General features: G+C 37.8%; 1 protein-coding gene across 1 annotated transcript in view; it reads left to right on the top strand.

The window, feature by feature from the left end:
- The window catches only part of LOC115222732 (voltage-dependent calcium channel type A subunit alpha-1), a 998,519-nt gene that overhangs the window by 481,886 nt on the left and 496,987 nt on the right, over positions 1-19,646 (top strand). The window contains exon 2 of the mRNA XM_036511821.1: positions 7,358-7,622. Coding sequence (XP_036367714.1) covers positions 7,402-7,622 — 221 coding nt within the window. The 5' untranslated portion in view covers positions 7,358-7,401. The remainder of the gene's footprint in view (positions 1-7,357; positions 7,623-19,646) is intronic.

Genomic DNA, 19,646 nt, shown 5'->3' with positions numbered 1-19,646 from the left:
GATGAGCTAGATTCATTGGAGGCTTGATCTTGTTCGGAATATGGTAATAGTAGAGAAATATATTAGACCGTGTACGATGACATTTGAAGCCAATATTTGTATCAAAACTAAATAAAAGTTCTTGAGAGGATGGCAAACCGAAAATATTTTTATTCATGAAGTTGTTTTGTGATTCGCTAATTTTATATTTTTCAAATCTCTTGAACCTTTTTTACCTGACAGTGTAAAGACTAAAAATGATGATATTTTATTTTCTTCCCTGATTCTTCTTTATATTTTGTTTATTTATTCTTATTAATATTTTCCCCTGTTTTACTCGCAAGATACAAAACTGAACGCATTTTTCTTTTTTCAAAGATTTTATCTGAATCACATACAGAAAATTATAAGTTTTTTTTTTCCTTTATTTATTTTTTCTTGTTCAAAAATTAATAACTCGATCGCAAATTATAAGAGAAAATTATCACTTTAACTCCTCCAGAGCAATTGTCATTTATAGGTTTTCTAATTTTTTCCCCGTTTACTGCATGATGTCTCCGTTTATCATACACGCAGCTAAAAATTACATCTGTGGCGCCATAATAGGAGGCAAAGATATATAATTTCCACAACACATTCTCTCTAATGGACATTAGAGTTGCACAAATGTGTTTCCCACTACAAATTGTTTAGTTAGATACAGCCAACCACTAAAACCAATGTCAAACTGATTTTTTCCTCAATAATTTAGCTAATGCAGAAAGGGAAACACCCAAGACCCTTTTTAGGGGCCTACGTCGCTAAAACTTTACCCTCAGATGGAGTTCTGGTTTGAATAGACGCCGTTAAACACCTCCAATGACCAGATGATGCTGTAGGGTTGAGAAAAAAAAATAACTGAATTACTTTTTAAAAAACTTTCAGTTCATACTTGAATAAGTCTCTTAACTCACATATAATTGAATTCCAAATGGAAAAGACCAGATGGACGGACGGACGGATGGATGGATGGATGGATGGATGGATGGATGGATTCTGGTGCTTTCATTTTTAGAAAACATTTCATCGTCAAATTAAACATTTTCTCCCGACATGCTTTGTTTGAATAAATCTAAAGATCGGAAAGAAATTAGCAAGTGTAATTCTTGTTGTAATAAATGCAACAGAGATAAAACCCTGATTAGTTTTTAACGAGATTAATCAGTTAATTCAATATTCGTTTCGTAGAAATTAATGAAATATGTTTCATGTATAACAACGTCTCTTAGCAATGCCGCCGCATGTTGAAACGAAGAACGAGTCTGTCATATTTGTCAATGCTTTCAAATATTGCCAATAATGTCACACCTGCTGATTGCTTCATACATTCTTTATTAATTTCTCTGCAATATTTTCGTCGCATCCTTTTTGACCTTATCAAATGAAACTTTGTTACAACTAACCTGCCTCTTCTCTCTTGTATATTAACAGCTATTGTCAAGTGTGTATGTGTGTGTATGTGTTAGTATATCATTTTCTGTATGTGTGTGAATCTATACGTTCGTGTGTGTGTGTGTTTATGTTTCCTCGTCATTTTCACCGAATCTCACTGAAATTCACGGAAACAATGGTGTGACGTCATGACCGCAGATCAAAGTTAATATCAAAGTTGAATCTGGAGAAATGCATTGTTTAGAATATAACATACATGTTGTTGTTGTTGCTGTGGAACTATTGTGTTGGTGGTGGCGGCGGTGGTGATGGTGGGGACGGTGGTGATGAGCTGTTTATTGTTGTTGTTTTTGTTCTGTTGTTATTGTCGCTGTTGTTGCAGTTGCTGTTGTATGTCAAAGATGTTATCGACAGAAGAAAAAAAAAGCAATAAAACAAATCAGCCAATAAAGATAAGTGTGTATAATAAGTCGATCACTTGAACTCATCGATCTTATTTCAATATCATCAAAATCAAATAGGAATGCGATCTGTTAAAAATATCGATTTCTTTACATTGGGGACAGAGAGACAGGAGTAGAATCGAGTCACCACCACCCCGATCGATCTATTGTCAACGTGATTGCCTCTTAATCCCAGTAGAAACCAGTTCAATAATTAGATTATTTTTGTTGTTGTTGCTGGCTGTTGTTGACGTTCCCCTTGCTTTCCCTGTCGTCATTTTTGTTGGTTTTTGTTTTCGGTTTTCGTCTTGCACCGATCGTTGTTCTTGTTTTTGCTGTTGTTGCTCTTTGGTTTTTGGTTTCCATAGTAACAGAAGGAGAGGAGACACCGAAGCCCCGATTCTTTTCACAGATCTGATTTGAATACTGTTGACAGATTGGACATTCCCTAACTCCTTAGCTAAAGACCACCCATAAGGGCCAGGGTGTGGCACTAATGTGGATGACGGATTAAATTTACCAACCTAAACAACAACTACCCCTTCACCTTCGCCAGGCTTCCACACAGTTTCTAACAACCAAATTTCACTGATAAATCTTTGGTCAACCCCAAACAGTGGTTGAAGATGGACAATTTGCCGCGCAGTGAGAATGAATCTTAAACCACGTACTTGTGAAACAAACTTGTTGACCACTCGGTCATGTTTAACCCTCACAGAAATGGTTCTTTGATAAAGGGCTCTCCAGCCATGACAAATCCGTATCTGTTTCGCGGATAATATCATCTCGCGTAATATGAGGTTGATTTGGCTGCTATAGTTGGCAGGTTTATCAACCTCTTAGATTCACAGCACAAATAATTGAATTAAAGATAAACCTTTCCTTGGATTGGTTATGAAAGGAAACACTTGAAGGGGATTGGACGAGGTCAGCAAGAATAGAGAGAAATACGAGGTCAGTCAACGACAGAAAATCTGTGTGCCCGCTAGACTTGCTAGAAATAACAGCCAAATCTCCTTCTAATGTTCTCAGGGATGCTCGAGTATGCAATAAGCCTTTATTGTGTTCTTTTATCGCTCTTGCTGACTGATCGCTGATTTCACAGTAAAATCCTTTCCGAATCAAGTTTTTTCCGGCAGTTAATATCAATTTAAACCGGAAAGTATTTGTTTTTGTTGTTTTGCAATGATAAATAAATGTATTTGGCATTAAATTTGTTTAAAGGAAGACTTTGAATCTTTTCCTCTATCTTTGTAAATGATCTTTTTGGAATTAATTGAAATAGGAATTTCAATTTGTCCAAACAATGAAATCTTTGATTTCGTGCATTTATCGGCAAAAATCGAAAGTATGTTTAGCTGTGTCTAATGTAAAGTTTACTTTATTCGGTCTGGTTATCAGAACATTAGCTTCCACTTATTATCGATACGAAAATTGATTTGTAACGAATAAAATATTATTTAGTGAAACATCTGATGTAAAGTAACATTAATAAGATTCTCGGAGGTAATGAAGCTTCCTTTTGTCCGATTTCTATGTGTAAAAACACTTCACATTATTATAGAGTTATTCAATATCAATTGCTAAGAATTATTGCTGTTGTGTTCCTTGTTGAATATCGGAATATCCTTATCTAAAATTGGACGACGGCACAATGCAATATTATGGAAATATGAAACTATAATTTCAATCATCAGCTTTGCTTTTAAATCAAGTAATGAGTTATACAGAAAATGATTCGGTTCCATTTCTGCTGCTTTCTGTTTGAATTTAACACTGTTGTTCCTCTTGCGCAAATTATCCAGGCCGTGAAGTAGCGACGTAATGAAGTGACTTTCTAATCCTAATGAGAAGGTTCTTTAATAAACGGCAACACCTTATCACAGCAGCTACCAGTCTCTCTTTCCTAATCACCAATAGGTCTCGATAGCGAAGTAATGAATTCTAATTATCATTGTGCTGACGATGGCAATGACTTCCAGCCAATACTAATACAATTACATTGACTAACCTATTTCTCAGACTGATTCAGCGATACTATTCAGACATTATTTCCAATTATTCTTCAACACTGTCCATCACCAAGATCTGTAATTTGTGTGAAAATCTGTTTTATTGAGTAGCTTTGGTGTGGTGGTGGACTTAATCTGTCACCCGGTTTTAATGCATTTGATTGTATTTAGCAGAGACGCATAACTGTAAGAATTAGACTCGGGTCTCCAGGTCTGGAGGTGACTGCCACTCTTCCCAGCGACCACCGTAGCCTTCCTCTCCCATGTCGCGGCCTCCTTCCACCGGCCTTGTCCTCCTCTCACCATACTTGCATTTCTCCCATCACTCTTCTCCTCTTCCTACAACCCTTGCCCTCCTCCCTATTGTTAAGGACGTCTAACCATCCCCTTCACTCTCTTAAAGACACTCTTTCTAAAGACAATCTATTTACGGACACTGTCTATTCCAACCCGTGCTGACCATAAGCTCTAGATTGGGGTGCCTCGCTTTAACTTTTTACATGATATTAAAATTATAAAATGAACTAAAATTGAAGAAAGTAGAACGTATTGCAAGAGCAAAACTTTGAAACTTTTTTAAATCGGGGTAAAATTTGGAAACCTAAACAAGTGATGAGGGTTTACCATGGAAGGAAGGATCACACAAATCGAAAAATTTGCAGCGTCAATAAATTTAGACTTTTTTTCTTTTTTCTTAAAGACTCACCAAACTGATGGGAAATCTTGTGACCCTTTTCAAGGAACAGCTTAAGCAACTTTATTTTATTCGATATTTTTGAGAGAAATAGGAAGAAATAAAAATAAGGATCAGGCGTGGCTGTGTGGTAAGAAGCTTGCTTCCCGGCCACACGGTTCCAGGTTCAGTCCTACTCTGTGGAACCTTCGGAAAGTGTCTTCTACTATAGCCGCGGGTGTTGTGAGTGGGTTTGGTTGACGGAAACTGAAAGTTGCTGGTCGTGTGTGTATATATATATATATATATATATATTATATATATACACATATATACACACACAATTGTATTTATTTATGTGTGTCTATCACACACGCGCGTGCGCACACACACTCCATCGTTGGTGTATTTATGTTTCCGTAACTTAGCGGTTGAGCAAAAGACACCGATAAAATTAGTTCTCGGCTTACAAAGAGTACGTCCTGAGGTCGATTTCTTCGACTGAAACCCTTTTGAAGTGGTGCTCCATCATGGCCGCAGTCAGATGACTGAAACATATAGAAGATTAACAGAATGAATAAAGAAGAGGTTTTGTTGACCCAATACAGGTTCTGCAAATGCGGTAAAATAAAATATTGTTCGTACCTTGAGCAGCAACGCTCCATTTTAAATCCAATAGAAACATTTTTTTAAATAACAATTATCAGAAATTAGCACAACTTCTCTTGACCCTAATTAACATTTTCTATGATTTGCGGGTGGGGAGCGGTTGCTTAAGAGTTCCGCATATTTGCGTGCCTGATGAGAGGGAGTTAACACTGGTAGGAAAAGGAATTACTTGTAATATTCGTCATTTCCAAATCTTTCGGAAATGTGTGTGACCGGAGAGAATTTCAATATTTCATCTTTTGTAATTCACAGCTCCATAGTTTGTCATTCGCATTTTGATTTCTAATTGCAAACATCTACCAACACATTATTACCTCCGTCTTGGCGAAAGCAGAAGAATTGTTTTCAGTTGTGTTTGTTTGTTTGTCCGTGGACAAAGTGTCTCAAGAACTCCTGGACGGATTCAGGGATGTTTGGCCTCATGACTGGCAAGAACTGATTAGATTTTGGGATCGATCTGGTACAGGATTAGGATTCTGGATTATTTTTCCTGTTTTTCTTTTTTTTCACTTAAATTTTGAGAGCGGTCGGGTTCAGTTTTAACTTTCTCGTTTGTGAGAGCAGTCGAGGTTATTTCAGATATTCTCATTTTAAAAATCATCTCTGGTTAATCGTTGAGAGGATGTTGGTGTTGCCTTGGCGGAGGTTTGCGCTCTCTCAGTGCTCTTATTATTTTATTATTTTGCAGACAGTTCGTCTGTGTTTACGTTCTGAGTTCAAATTCCGTCGAGGTCGACTTTGCCTTTCATCTTTTCGGGGTCGATAAATTAAGTACCAGTTGCGTACTGGAGTCGATCTAATTGGCTTGCCCCATTCCCAAAAATGTCAGGCCTTGTGCCGAGAGTAAAAAGGAGGATTTTGCTGCCAGTCGTCATGACTTTGACTATATATGTCTTTGGCATGTCTTGATAAGCTTTCCCCAGGTTTTTTGCTTGAGTTTGCCCTTTATGATCAGTTCCTTTCCACTTCATGTTCCTTTTTGCAGTATCTTTTAATCTCAATCTATATCTTCCAAGGTTTCTTGTCCCTTTACATAGTTGAGAATAAAGGATTTGTCTGGGGAGTTTGTTGTTGTCCATCCTGTGTATGTGACTCAACCAGCGTAAATTTCTAGCAATGATGATTTCTACAATAAGAGGCATACCGTAGGACCTATTCATTCCTGATCTTATCAAACAGAATCTGATATTCATAATCTGTCGCAGCTGTCTCATCATATACGCGTGTGACTTGTCTACTTGAGCTTTATAGACTGTCCAGCTTTCAACTCCGTACAGCAGAGAAGAAAGCATTATAACTTGGTATACCTTACATTTAACAATTATAGAAGCATTTCTGTTTTTCTACAGCCTCTCCTGTAGCTTGCCAAATTGAGCACAAGCTCTGCTCATTCTGTATGCGATTTCCTGGTCCAGTCGTGAGATGGTACCCGCCAAGTATTGAATGCTTTTCATTACGAATTGTGATATTTTCAATATATAAGCAAACAAAAATCTCCATTTCATATTCTTCTTGAAGGGTGCGTGAAAAATAACGAATTCCTTCTCTTTTTCCACCACAGACACTTTCTCTCTGAACCTTTGCCTACACACGCTCGACGACGACCGATCACTTATACAGCATTTTACATCCGGCATGAATGATCGGAAATGTGACATTAATTCGAACAAGCAGTTGTGAGGCGCCAACAGTTACGACAGTGTGTGTGTGTGTGTGTGGAGGCGCGTGACTCAGCGCTTAGAGCGTCGGGCTCACAATCATGTTGTGTTCTTGAGCAAGACACTTTATTTCACGTTGCACCAATTCACTCAGCTATAGAAATGAATTACGATGTCACTGGTGCCAAGCCATATCGGCCCTTTTGCCTTTCTCTTGGGTAACGTCGGCGGCATGGAGAAGGGAGGCGAGATATGAGGGGCGACTGCTGGTCTTTCATAAACAACCTGCCGGACTTGTGCCTCGGAGGGTAACTTTCTAGAGGCAATCCCATGGTCATTCATGACCGTAAGAGTTGTTCCTCCTCCTCCTCCTCCTCCTTCTTGCATATACATGTATGTGCGTGTTGTATATATATGTGTGTTTATGTAAGTTTCTGATACCGCCTTTTTACTTACAATACCTACTAATTTTTTTGTTTGTCTTTTCTCCAGCCTTCGACCGGCTTCAAGGAAATAACAACGACTATAGCAGAGATATGATTGGTGCAGCAGGTAGCCGACATGTTACCCAACGGAGGAGGGCGTCGCTGGCGTTTCCTCACCCGACACCACACCAGTCGGTATTCAACAATTTACAAGAAGATGGCGAGGAGATCCGCTTGCCGACCGTGCCAAGGCGCAGGGTGGTGGACACCTCGGATTTACGCACATGCGCCATACTGCAGACCCGCCTAAAGAATGTGAAGCATTACCCTGAGTAAGTCACCTTTATAATCCAAAATCATTTACTATAATATGTTGACCTGAATTCTTAAATATTCTTCTTGCTTTTTTAAGAACTAAACCAAGTTTTAAAGAATCGGTCACTTTCTGGTGCATTTAACGCCGTTCATTAACGCAGATGCGCGTGTGTGTGAATGTGGACAATAAATTAGATGTTTATAAACACATATAATAATAATAATAATAATTTAATAATAATAATAATTATTATTATTATTATTATTATTATTATTATTATCATTATTATTACCGTAATAATACAAAGTAAAAAAAATGTAACAAATATACATATTATCACCGTGTTCTGATAAGTGAGCAACCGCTCACTAAAATGTATAAAAAACATTCAGTATAATCTTGTTTTAAATCATGGATTTTAAAGAACACATACACAGACTCAAACACATACACAGACTCAAGCACACACACACACACACATACACACAAGCATGTATATATGTATTGACGTTTCAAGAATGTTCAAATTAACAACAGCTGTTTAAACTATTGATCTGTCCGGCCATTTTCGAATGACGTAAATGACAGTTAGAAACACAAATTCTGAAATATCTTAAGTTGTAAATCTTAAACAGTTACAAGAATTGTGTTGATTCATTTTTCACTGTTAAAATACGATAACCCAGGCAAGTATTTAGCGAAAAATATTTTTACCTGGAATGTATGTTGATGTTTTGGGATCCCCCAAAGTGTGACTCTGTGACACAAAATAACTTCCCTCACTGCAAAATATTAACTGTTAATTTCTCAGACTTTTAACAGAACAGCAAAACAAAAACAAAAAAGAAGGATTAAGGGCTTCGTGACATTTATTTCCATTAACCTCAGAATTTCAAAACATGTTAAAGAGTTTGCTGGCTATGATTCTAATTTATCTGACCTTACGATTCTAATCTATCTGGCATGGTGGGCATGGCAAATAAGGATGTGACAAATATTTTCTATATCTTACAATTAATGTAGACTTGTCTCAATATCGATATCTGGTCGAAATGATCCGTTTCGATATAGCTTTATCGAAATGCAGTAATTTTTTTTCTGGTCACTCTAAGAATTTTTGGAATCTTGTTTTTGTTTGAATTTGATGAGAATAGCTCCATATCCAACCACAGCCCAAGTTACAGCAGTAGAACCCCTGCACCTCACTCACCACAATGCAAATGTAACACATCTCCTTGTCCTGTGCACAAATATTGAGTCATGAAGGCGATTGTATTTGGTGCAAAGATAACCACTGTAAATTGTTTCAACAAAATCTACATAGGATTAACATAAATTACTTTTAAAACCAGATAGCCACAGTTCCCCCACTCTCCCGGAATTAGCTATAAAGTTCACGTCTTTTATTGCCATACAAATGAAAACTAAAAACAAGTGAAACTAACATTTCTGTTATCTGTAGAATTGTGAAAAGGTCACTTTGAGTTGATACTGATCAGAAATGCGATTATAGCTCACAGAAACATAAAACTTGACTGAACGCTTCAGAAGGTTTTGACAAACAAGAATAAGAATTATGTTCCACTTCCAGGCAAATGATCAAATTTCTCATCAAAAAGTTTCATCCGTAGACCTCGTATGCAATAATCTCAACTAGTAACCGGTCATGCTATTCGCTGGTTAAAAATACTTTGCAACATCACCTAATAATTTTTATCTCTACTGCTCAACATTCGCCTGCTGGTCATCGCCAACTCTCTCTCTCTCTCTATCTCTCTCTTTCTCTCTCTCTCTCTCTCTCTCTCTCTCTCTCTCTCTCTCTCTCTCTCTCTTTCTTTCTTTCTCTCTCTCATCCGTGGATTCCGCTTCTATACAAAAGATGACTGACCATTTTACAAAAAATCCTTTCACATCTACCAGAAACCTACCTACCTACTTATTATCTTGTCTATCTATCTATCTATCTATCTATCTATCTATCTATCTATCTATCTATCTGTCTGTCTATCTCTCTCTCTCTCTCTCTCTCTCTCTCTCTCTCTCTCTCTCTCTCTCTCATTCTATCTATCTATTTATCTATCTACACACACAGTAGCTACTTCTGTGAAATGGTTTCAAACTAGTGTCTATACATCTATTATATCTATGCACAGCAATATTCAGCCGTGGTTAACGTAGATATTAAAGCAGAAGAGGAGTGTACCATGTCACGTGTTGTGTGACGTTTCCGCGTTTCGTTCTATGTCAGTTGCACTGGAAAGAAATAACTATAATAAACCAAATAAACCAAATAAACCAAATAAACCAAATAAACGTAGATATTGACTCCAATGAAAATTAATGAAAATAATGGTTTCAAATTTTGGCACGAGTCAGTCACGTGGAACCCAGTCTTCAACTGCTGCTCCATTGTTATCCAACATTACGTTCTTTAAGACAATATTATGCGTTTTGAAGGAGAGACGGCAACCACATAGCGGCACATTTATTGTCTTGGGTGTTGTGTACAGAGGTTGGACAGTTGGAGTTGAGTTTTGAAATTGTGTTATGTAGAATGTTGCCTCTACCTAACAGTAGTATATCTTTGACAATGTTTCCAGGTCTGAGAACTGGAATGATTTCTATATTCTTGTTTATGTTTTCTTTAATTACAAATGGTGAATGGCGGAATGGTTAGAGAAGCGGGGAAATAGGACTTCAAGAATTTAGATTCAAGTCTTTACGTTCTGACTTAGGTCCCCAGTAAAGTCGTTTATTATTTTCATCTTTTCGGGGTAGGTAAAATATAGTACCAGTCATACTGTTGTCAATTAACCTGACTAAATCCCATCCGAAAATCCATCTTAGATTGTCAGTCTTAGAGAATATGAAAGAGATTAAGGACATAATTATAAGAATTATTCCTGATATAATTAGTAGAATAGCAGCGATTTGTTGTTCCGTGTCTCTACCTTCTGACTTCAAAATCCGCCCGGGCTACCCTCATCTCTGCTCATTCTAGGCTCGATAAAATAATACAAACTCCAAATTACTGGTTGGTCCAACCTGATGAAAGTTTCGTTGGGATTTCCTCCATGTCTGTATTAATTCTCACAACCTCGATGTCCCCTGTTTCTGGGGAAAACATAGAAAACATAACGCCTTTGTTCTACACCAAAACATTTAAAAACATAAAAATGTTTGAATCCAACATTTGTTGTTGCTGTTGTTCTTATCATTACTATGATTGAGGCTGCGAGCGAACAGAATCGTTGGCGCATCAGAGAAAAGGCTTGGTGCCATTTCATCGGTCTTTATGTTCTGAGTTCAAATAACGCCGAGAACGATTTTACTTTCAGTTTCTCGAGATCGATAACATAAATACCAGTCGAGCTCTGAGGTCAAAGTATGCGACTGACCCCTTCGCCAGAATTTCAGACCCACAGCTTGTAGTAGAAAGGATTATTATTACCAAGGCAGACAGATTGGTTCGATCGTTCGATCGTCCGATTCATTGTCTTATCGACTTCTGTTTTTTATTCTTGGATCGATAAAAATAATCAAACGCTGGAATCGATAAAACCCACTCTCTCATCCTCCGCCCAGTATTTCTGACTTAGCACCTGTTATAAATCCTTGTTAAGGCAGCAGAGTCGCAAACAAGAGACTCACTAACACAAACCACAACGTGACACAAAGATAACGTGTCTATTTTGAAATAATGTTTCAAGGGAAATAACTTTCAAAGCCTTACGAGATAGTCTTTTCTCTTAGAGTTATTTCCCTTCCAACGAATATTGCGAGCCGAAACCATGTGAAATCATGAATTAAGATGTGTTTTAATTTTATTCTAGCAAAGCAAGAAAATTTAAAATTTTAAATTACTACAGCATTTAAAGAGTTGACTTAAAGTTTTACAAATCAGTCATCAGGAAATAAAATCTTTATTCTAAAAGTTCTCTTTCGGCTTTAACCAGATTTTTCTCTCGTTCCTATAAAATTTGTCAATTAAAATTAGAAATAATTGTTGGATAGGCATGATTCTTTCATTCTTATCTATATCTCTCTCTATCTCGAAAAGAAGGGAGAGAGTATGGAAGGATGCTGTGCTCACATCTAGAAAAGGATGTCTTCGCCAGGTTTAAATTCTCAAAAAACTCTGGATGCTACGACACCGTTCCTACGATTCTATCTAGGAGGCAACGCTAACCTTCACTTCAATACATATGTGCGTGTCTGTGGGATGGTATGGGGGTGATGTAGGGTGGAGATGTATGTATGTATGTATGTATGCATGTATGTATGTATGTATGTCTTGATCGAGAAATATTCAGGCATTTACATATTAATTTCGCGAGAAGTAATTCCCTTGATCAAAGAGTTGGATACTTGTCGTCGCTACTGATGGAGAAACCATTACAAACATATAAAAATGCGTCGTTTGTGAAATTTGTCTTGTTTTCCTTTCCTTTTTGTAGGACAACTATCCACGTGGCCATTATTTTCCTGTTTTCCTTCAATATATTCTAAGTTCACTTTAACAAGACTGCATTAGAATTCCAAACCGTGGAGTATCTCTTCTTTTTATGGATACACAATATCATTGCTGTTTTTGTCCTGCTTAGTGAATTTTCTTCGTTCCGCCAGTCTCTAATTGGTATTTCAACCTGTAAAATGTAACAGGGAAATCTCTCTCAAGTCTCATCCAGCCATTTCAAATAAGGTATCACACAGGCATTGGTTAATATAATCCTAGATACATTTGTGTCTTAAAATAAAACAAAAAAATTTAAACGAACAGATGTTCACGGCTGGAACGCCTTTGATGTTAGTTTATAATGGATAAGGCCTCAACGCGGCCTTAAACAGCAACGACTACAACAACAATCTTACCTTAATTGAAGAATCTTTACCATTACTTTATTTATTCATTAAAGTCGTCAACTGGCAAAATGATTGAAGCATCGAAAAAACACACAGCGATATTGCTTCCGATCCATTAGGTTTTGAGTTCAAATTACACCAAGATCAACTTTGCTTTTCACCTCTCTTCAGATCCATAAGTATTGGGACCAAGTAAACCCTTCACCTCAAAATTGCAAGCATTAAATAAAAATTATCGGTTCGCGTCAGAGGAATTAGTTTAAAAAAGAAGCAAAAGAAATGCATTTCTTTTGCTTCTTTTACTTCTGACGCGAACCGATAATTTTCGGTTTGAGGCGAAGTCCCAAAACATTGAAAAGCACTGATTTTTCTTAGATTCTCTTTCTCAAATTAATCCTGATTTTGTAGACATCGTATTAGCGTTTTCGCTGCATACGTTTTCTATTTTCCGCATAATTTGCTGTTAAATTGTTTTTAAAGAAATCAATACATGAGTCGTGAGTTTAATAAAGTGTTTAGCTCTAAGCTACATCAGAAAATCTAACAACAAATATTTCGAAAGGCCTGAGTTAATGGCTCTTTAAATGTTAATAATGGCTGTTAAAGTGAAAGTTCAAAGGGAGAGAATTGGTTATCTCTCCTGTTAAAGCCATATTGATATCTTTGTGATATAAGAATTTATAATTGTCTAATTCTATTTGATATAATATAAGCATAATAAATGTGTAATAAAATATATAATAAAATCATATTGAAATGATATCGTTATGGTCTATGAATTTATAAATTCTACTTGATATAATAAAAATATAATTAGTATTATATATGTAATGATATATAAGATACACTAAGTAGAACTGGTGCTCCGTCGGTTATGACAACGATTTTTCCAGTTGATCCGATCAACGGAACGGCCTGCGCGTGAAATTGCTAATGGCTGAGTACTCCACAGACATGTCTACCCCTTAAAATAGTTTCCAGGGGGATTCAGCGTGACACACAATATGACAAAAGCAGGTTTTTTGAATTACGGATACTACTCATTTTTTCCCCTTTGAGTGGACTAAAGCAAGGAGAAATAAAGTTACTTGCTGAAGAGCTCAACGCGCCGTCATGAATCGAACTCAGGACCTTACGATGGCAAGCCGAATACTCTAACCACTTAGTCATGCGTCTTCACACACTAAACATAATAAAAGCCACATTGATAAAATCAAATGATTGATGAATTCATAAATTTCTATTTCTCTGATAAAATGCCCACAAAATCCGAGAAGATTCGAATTTTGAGAATTTATTTTTCAAAAATTCAATTCCTTGCTTTTCATTCGAGGGTCAAACATTCGACATTCTGACTCGAGTGTAGCTGTTCCCTTTGGAGTATGGAGTTTCAGGTTCGATCCTAGTGCTCGTAGCTTAAGGTGAGTATCTTCTACCGTTGCCTTGCGGTTCGACCAAAGTTTTGCGTGTGGAATTTGGCAGAGAAAACTGTTCTTGAGTGGCAGACTGAATCCATCACTCATGGGATCTCTGATTGGAAGTTTGTAAGGCGGGAAACGACTTCTTTTCGACTTCTATGTCCACTCACACTTATGTATTTGGGGGATAGTTTTAGGAAGGAGCCTGTCAGATATGTATCGACCGTTACTTTAGGTTGTACTATCTGCTCCTGCCCTCGCCTTCTCTTTCGGGTTCTAGTCACTCGTTTGAACAACAACCACCCGACCCGTGGATGTGCCTTTAGTGGAGTCCCCTCTGTTATAAGTACTCAACCCGGATGATGATTTCACACCCTCTTCAGTGTATATGCGTGCATCTGTGCGTGTGTGTGTGTGTGTGTGTGTGTGTGTGTGAAGCCACAGTAAAGGCCACCAGGTGACTTCGGATAAATAGGGCCGAGCGGTGGTTTGCTCCTACTGGGATGTAACCGGAGTTTAATCAACCCCCGGCTGGGTCAACAAGGCAGGTGAGGTGGGAAAGGATGATTTTGAATGACTCAAAACACTCTGAGACCTTAGGTACATCAACTGTGCTGTCTTCCTGGCCATCCGTAAGCTGTATTCTTGGAACAATAAATGTATATGAACACACCATGTCAAAGGCCGACAACTCTTTGATGCAATCGGGGATACTGTCGTGACTCAGAGAGTGTGTCTTGGGAATTTTGAACTGGCAGAGCCCACCCGTCTTCAAGTCACACGCACACACACACACACACACACACACACACACACACACACACACACACACACATACACACACGTGTCGTGTTTGTTATAGTTTTTTTTTATTATTTATAGATTTCGTTTTTGGATTTGGTTTGCAAGATTCTTTATATGAGTTCGTGTGTTGAAGCATATTCTGTTGTGTCTGGGGAGAGTCATTCTCTTTTGGTGCCTTATTATTTAACACACTCACCGGTAAAATTTCCACTTATTTCTTATTTTTATCTTCCTAAAATTTTCGTTGCGTCTTGCAACCTTTTCAATAGTCTTGAAAATAGTATGTTCTATGTATGTGTGTGTGAGCATGTGTTTGTATATGTATGCACCTCTGTCTCCTTGTGTGTGCATATCTGTGTGTGTGTGTGTTATGTAACTATGTACCATGTTTGTATGGATGGATGTGCATCTTTATGTGTGTGGATCCGTGTCTCCATATGTGTCTGTTCTTGTAACCTATGTACCTATCCGTCTGTATGTTGATCTGTTTATTTACATATCTAAATGCTTACATACAGAAGTCTATTTATAGACTGCCATATTAGTATGGCGATAACTATTAATATATATATATATATATATATATATATATATATATATATATATATATATATATATATATATATAATAAAATAAAAAATATAAAATATTTAACAAAAAAAAACAAGAAATAATAATGATAAAAAAGGCATACACACACACTCACCCCCCACATACATACATACATTTATCTACATAAAAAAGTCCACTAACTATTCTACTCTACCTGTGTAAACTGTGGGTATGGAGGTATGGTATTTACTGTGTATATTTCCTACTTAATATTGGGTAAGTTTCATTTATAAGGACGTACTCCCGTATTTGTCTGAGTGTTGGGTCTTTTGGGTGTTTGGATAAGATGCGGATGTCAAGTTGACCCAAGTTACCTCCATGGTGGTCTTTGGTATGTTGGCAGAGTATGGAGGACTGTTTTCTGTCGTCATAATGTCTCAGACGTTCATTTATTCATTCCGCAATGCTCCTACACGTCTCTCCTATGTACATCATGTTCATGTCCTTACAAGCACCTTCTATGCATCTTATACTGTAAACTACATTTCGAGTTCTACAGTTAATACCAGGGCTAATTCTACACACCATGCAGTTATCATTGGTGCATATGGTATTCTTAAACGGGTATGTCCTACATAGTTGTGATCTGACGGAGTTCCCTGGCTTTTCAACAATTTTAATGTAGAGTTTGGTCTCCTTCAGAGCTTTTCTAAATCTACGGGCTAGTTCTCCATGGGCTGTGGCCTCTACAAACATCACTCCTTGATATTGGTTGGTTTTATACCATGTGTTCGCTTTGTCACAAGCTCTTTGTATTCTATTCCATTCTTTGTTTCTATATCTAGGGCAGGTACCACTGGTATCATTACATATAATGTTATCTAATTTCTTTCTAACCTCCCTGTATGCATGAACCCTATCTTTCTGATCATATCCAGAGAACTGCATGCGGTGTATGAAGTTCTGTATATGTTTCTTCATTTCACAGGGTTCGCATAGTGGGGACACATTGTTCATTATTCTAACAAGGTCTGCTATTTGTATGTTAATTTTCATGTTGTGTGACAAAGCTGGGTTCTTGTGAACAACATATTTTGAAGTTACAGGTTTCATGTAATAAAAGTGGAGGAGATGCACTCTATTGTTCACAGTCTCTAACCAAGGTTCAGTATCAAGTACAGGGAGTCTATTGTTAGGGTGCTTTGTGGGGTAATCTATAGTTACCTTGATACTTTGGTGAATGGAGTTAGCTATTTGCTGGATGTTCTCCATTACGTTCTTCTCAGTCTCTACATCACTAGAGTTGGTTCTAACTATGATATTAATGTCATCTACATATCTACTGTAGAATAGAAGAATTGTGGACTGTTCTGCTAACATTTGTTTAAGTTTTCTGTCCCACCAAGTCATGAAGAGGCCAGCCACATCTCCCGCTGCACCTTGAATCTGCATGTATAGTTTTTTATTAAACTTTACTATGTGGTTTTTCAAGGTGGTTTTTTACACTGGCCCCTATTGCATATGCAATAATTTCCCTCACCTGATTGTTGTTCTCAGGGTTTTGGGTGGGTGCGGTCCAGCCACTCCAGCGCTCTGTGGTGCTTTTCTTCACCGCTGAAGTGATGGTGGGTGGTCTACCTCTCTGTGACCTGGTGGGGTAGAATTTACTAAGGTCATGGTCATCTAAATAGTTATTGTCATAGCATAGTCTGAGGAGGAGGCCCAGTTCCCTGGTGTTGACCTTACGGAATTCCACTTCACTCTCACAGATTGCTTGAATGCATTTCTCCACAGCAAAATCTATGTCTATAGATAGGTAGAGTGAAATTGCATCCATACTACCGACTATACAACCTGTGAGGTCGTTGGTGTGGTTACAAGTACTGATTTTACTCATACAGACATCCGGAGACATCTCTATGAGAGGTCGCAATACTTGTGAGAGGAAGTAGGACAGTTGCTGGAGATGTTGGCTCCGCAAACTGGTCTGGTTGGGGGGCCTGCGACAGGGTTTATGTAGGGTTTGTGGTCTTTGCGTAACCCGTATAGTGTAGGAACGTCATTGTTGGATTTTGGAAATTGTGTGCCATCCTTTTTATAGGTTGGAGTATGTTGCACCACATTCCCATTGAATGTGCATTGAGGAGTTTTTCCACTCTTCCCTGTTCTTGTGGTGCAACTTCTCTCATGCTACTGCTGTGTTGTTGCATGGTCTGGACAGGTTCTGTGGGCTGTCCATTGACAATCTGCCAGACTTGTCTGTAGGCAGGCGCACCAATTCTCTGTTCCTAATCAGCTGTTTTAGTTTTTGTAGGCCTTTGTCAACAGATGGACTGAGTTGGTGGGTCCCTTCCTCACTATGTTTTTTAGTGAATTTGTTGTATCGGTCTAAGATATGTTGGTGTCTATTTCTAGCTAAGGAGATCTTTGCTTTTGTTTCACTGTCAATTTGGGGTGGGATACATACTCTTTTGTTAAGGGTAAGTCTGTGCGATGGTGGTGGTGGTGGTGGTAGTGCTTGTGTTGTGCCTATTGTTATTGTTATGGGTGACGTTGATGGTAGTGGTGTGAATGATGTGGTTGTTGTCGTTATCTGTGTGTGGGATGTTGTTGTTATTGTTGCTGCCGTCATCGTTGTTTCTGTTTCCAAGCATTTAGATATGTAAATAAACAGATCAGCATACAGACGGATAGGTACATAGGTTACAAGAACAGACACATATGGAGACATGGGTCCACACACATAAAGATGCACATCCATCCATACAAACATGGTACATAGTTACATAACACACACACACACAGATATGCACACACAAGGAGACAGAGGTGCATACATATACAAACACATGCTCACACACACATACATAGAAAATACACAAACATGGACAGGCAAGCACATAAATATGCAGGATACGTACTTACAGATGCACACACATACATATATACATACATACACATGCAAACACACACACACATACATACGTACATGCATGCATATATAGGCACACACACACACACATACTGACCCACACACATGCGCACAAACAAACAAAATGGAACGCAGTGTAAATAAGGGACAGAGTCAAGACTATTGAAAAGGTTGCAAGATGCAACGAAAATCTTAGGAAGATAAAAATAAGAAATAAGTGGAAATTTTACCGGTGAGTGTGTTAAATAATAAGGCAGAAAAAGAAAATGACTCTCCCCAGACACAACAGAATAATTATAGATTATTCGACTCTTTTCAAACTTACATGTCCATTGACAATTATTGATAAAAGCAAAACTATTTACTTTTTCTGCGTCTGTATTAACGAAAATTTAGCAAAACCTTCCGATTTCTGATATTCAGTCTATGTTGTCCGACTGCTGGACAGGCTTCCTTCGCGCAGCAACCTATCATTATTATTGAACTTCTAACAATTATTAGAACTGATTGTTTTAACTTTTAGACTAATTCCTATTTTCTTGAAATAAATCTACAAAAGAAGAGAGTAAATTGTGTTCTGTATTCAAAGAGTTTCAGATTCCAATTGCATCGCACAACGTCTATCGAATGGAAAACTAGAGAATTCGATTTTAGTGGAGAGATTTACAATTTGAATAATTCAAAGCGAATGTTATTGCTTCGATTCCACCTCCAACCTGTTGCGGAAGTCCTAGAATGGGGTCAGAGCACTGTACTTTAACCCCAGAATAAACGAATAAATAGAAACCCTGCATCTATACACTTGCGCATAAACATGTACACACACATAACACGTGCACACACATTCATACGCACACATATACGCTCTGCAGTATATATTGCGTTTGTAACACTATACATACATGAATGCGCGTGTGTTAGACGACTCTGCTCCACATTCCATCCACCCGAATCTCTAAACTGCATTGAAAAAGCTAACAAAATTATCGACAGAAAACACTTCACTTCTTCTTAGTTTTCTCTCTCTCTCTCTTTCCTCCTCTCTCTTTCTCTCTCTTTCTTTCTCTCTCCCTCTCACTCTCTTTCTCTTTCTTTCTCTCTCTTTCTTTCTCTCTCTCTCTCTTTCTTTCTTTATCCCTCCCTCTTTCTTTCTCTCTCTCTTTCTCTTTCTTTTTTTCTCTCTCTCTCTCTTTTTCTCTCTTTCTTTCTCTCTCTTTCTTTCTCTCTCTCTCTCTTTCTCTCTCTCCCTCTCTCCCTCTCTCCCTCTCTCCCGCATAAACTTGTGCACACGCACATATATGTGTGGGGGAGGGTGTTTGTGTGTGTGCCGTTGTATATTTATGGATCTTTTAGTGTATTTCCTGTATGCTGTGGTGTGTGCGTGTGTGTCCACATGTACAAGAACTCTGACCAGTGAATAAATCAATATATATCCTTCAACTCGTAATTGACACTCCTCTGAACCCTGACC

This window comes from Octopus sinensis, linkage group LG21 (genome assembly GCF_006345805.1).
Source record: "Octopus sinensis linkage group LG21, ASM634580v1, whole genome shotgun sequence".
NCBI lineage: Eukaryota > Metazoa > Mollusca > Cephalopoda > Octopoda > Octopodidae > Octopus > Octopus sinensis.
This window is presented reverse-complemented; position numbering and strand designations above follow the sequence as displayed.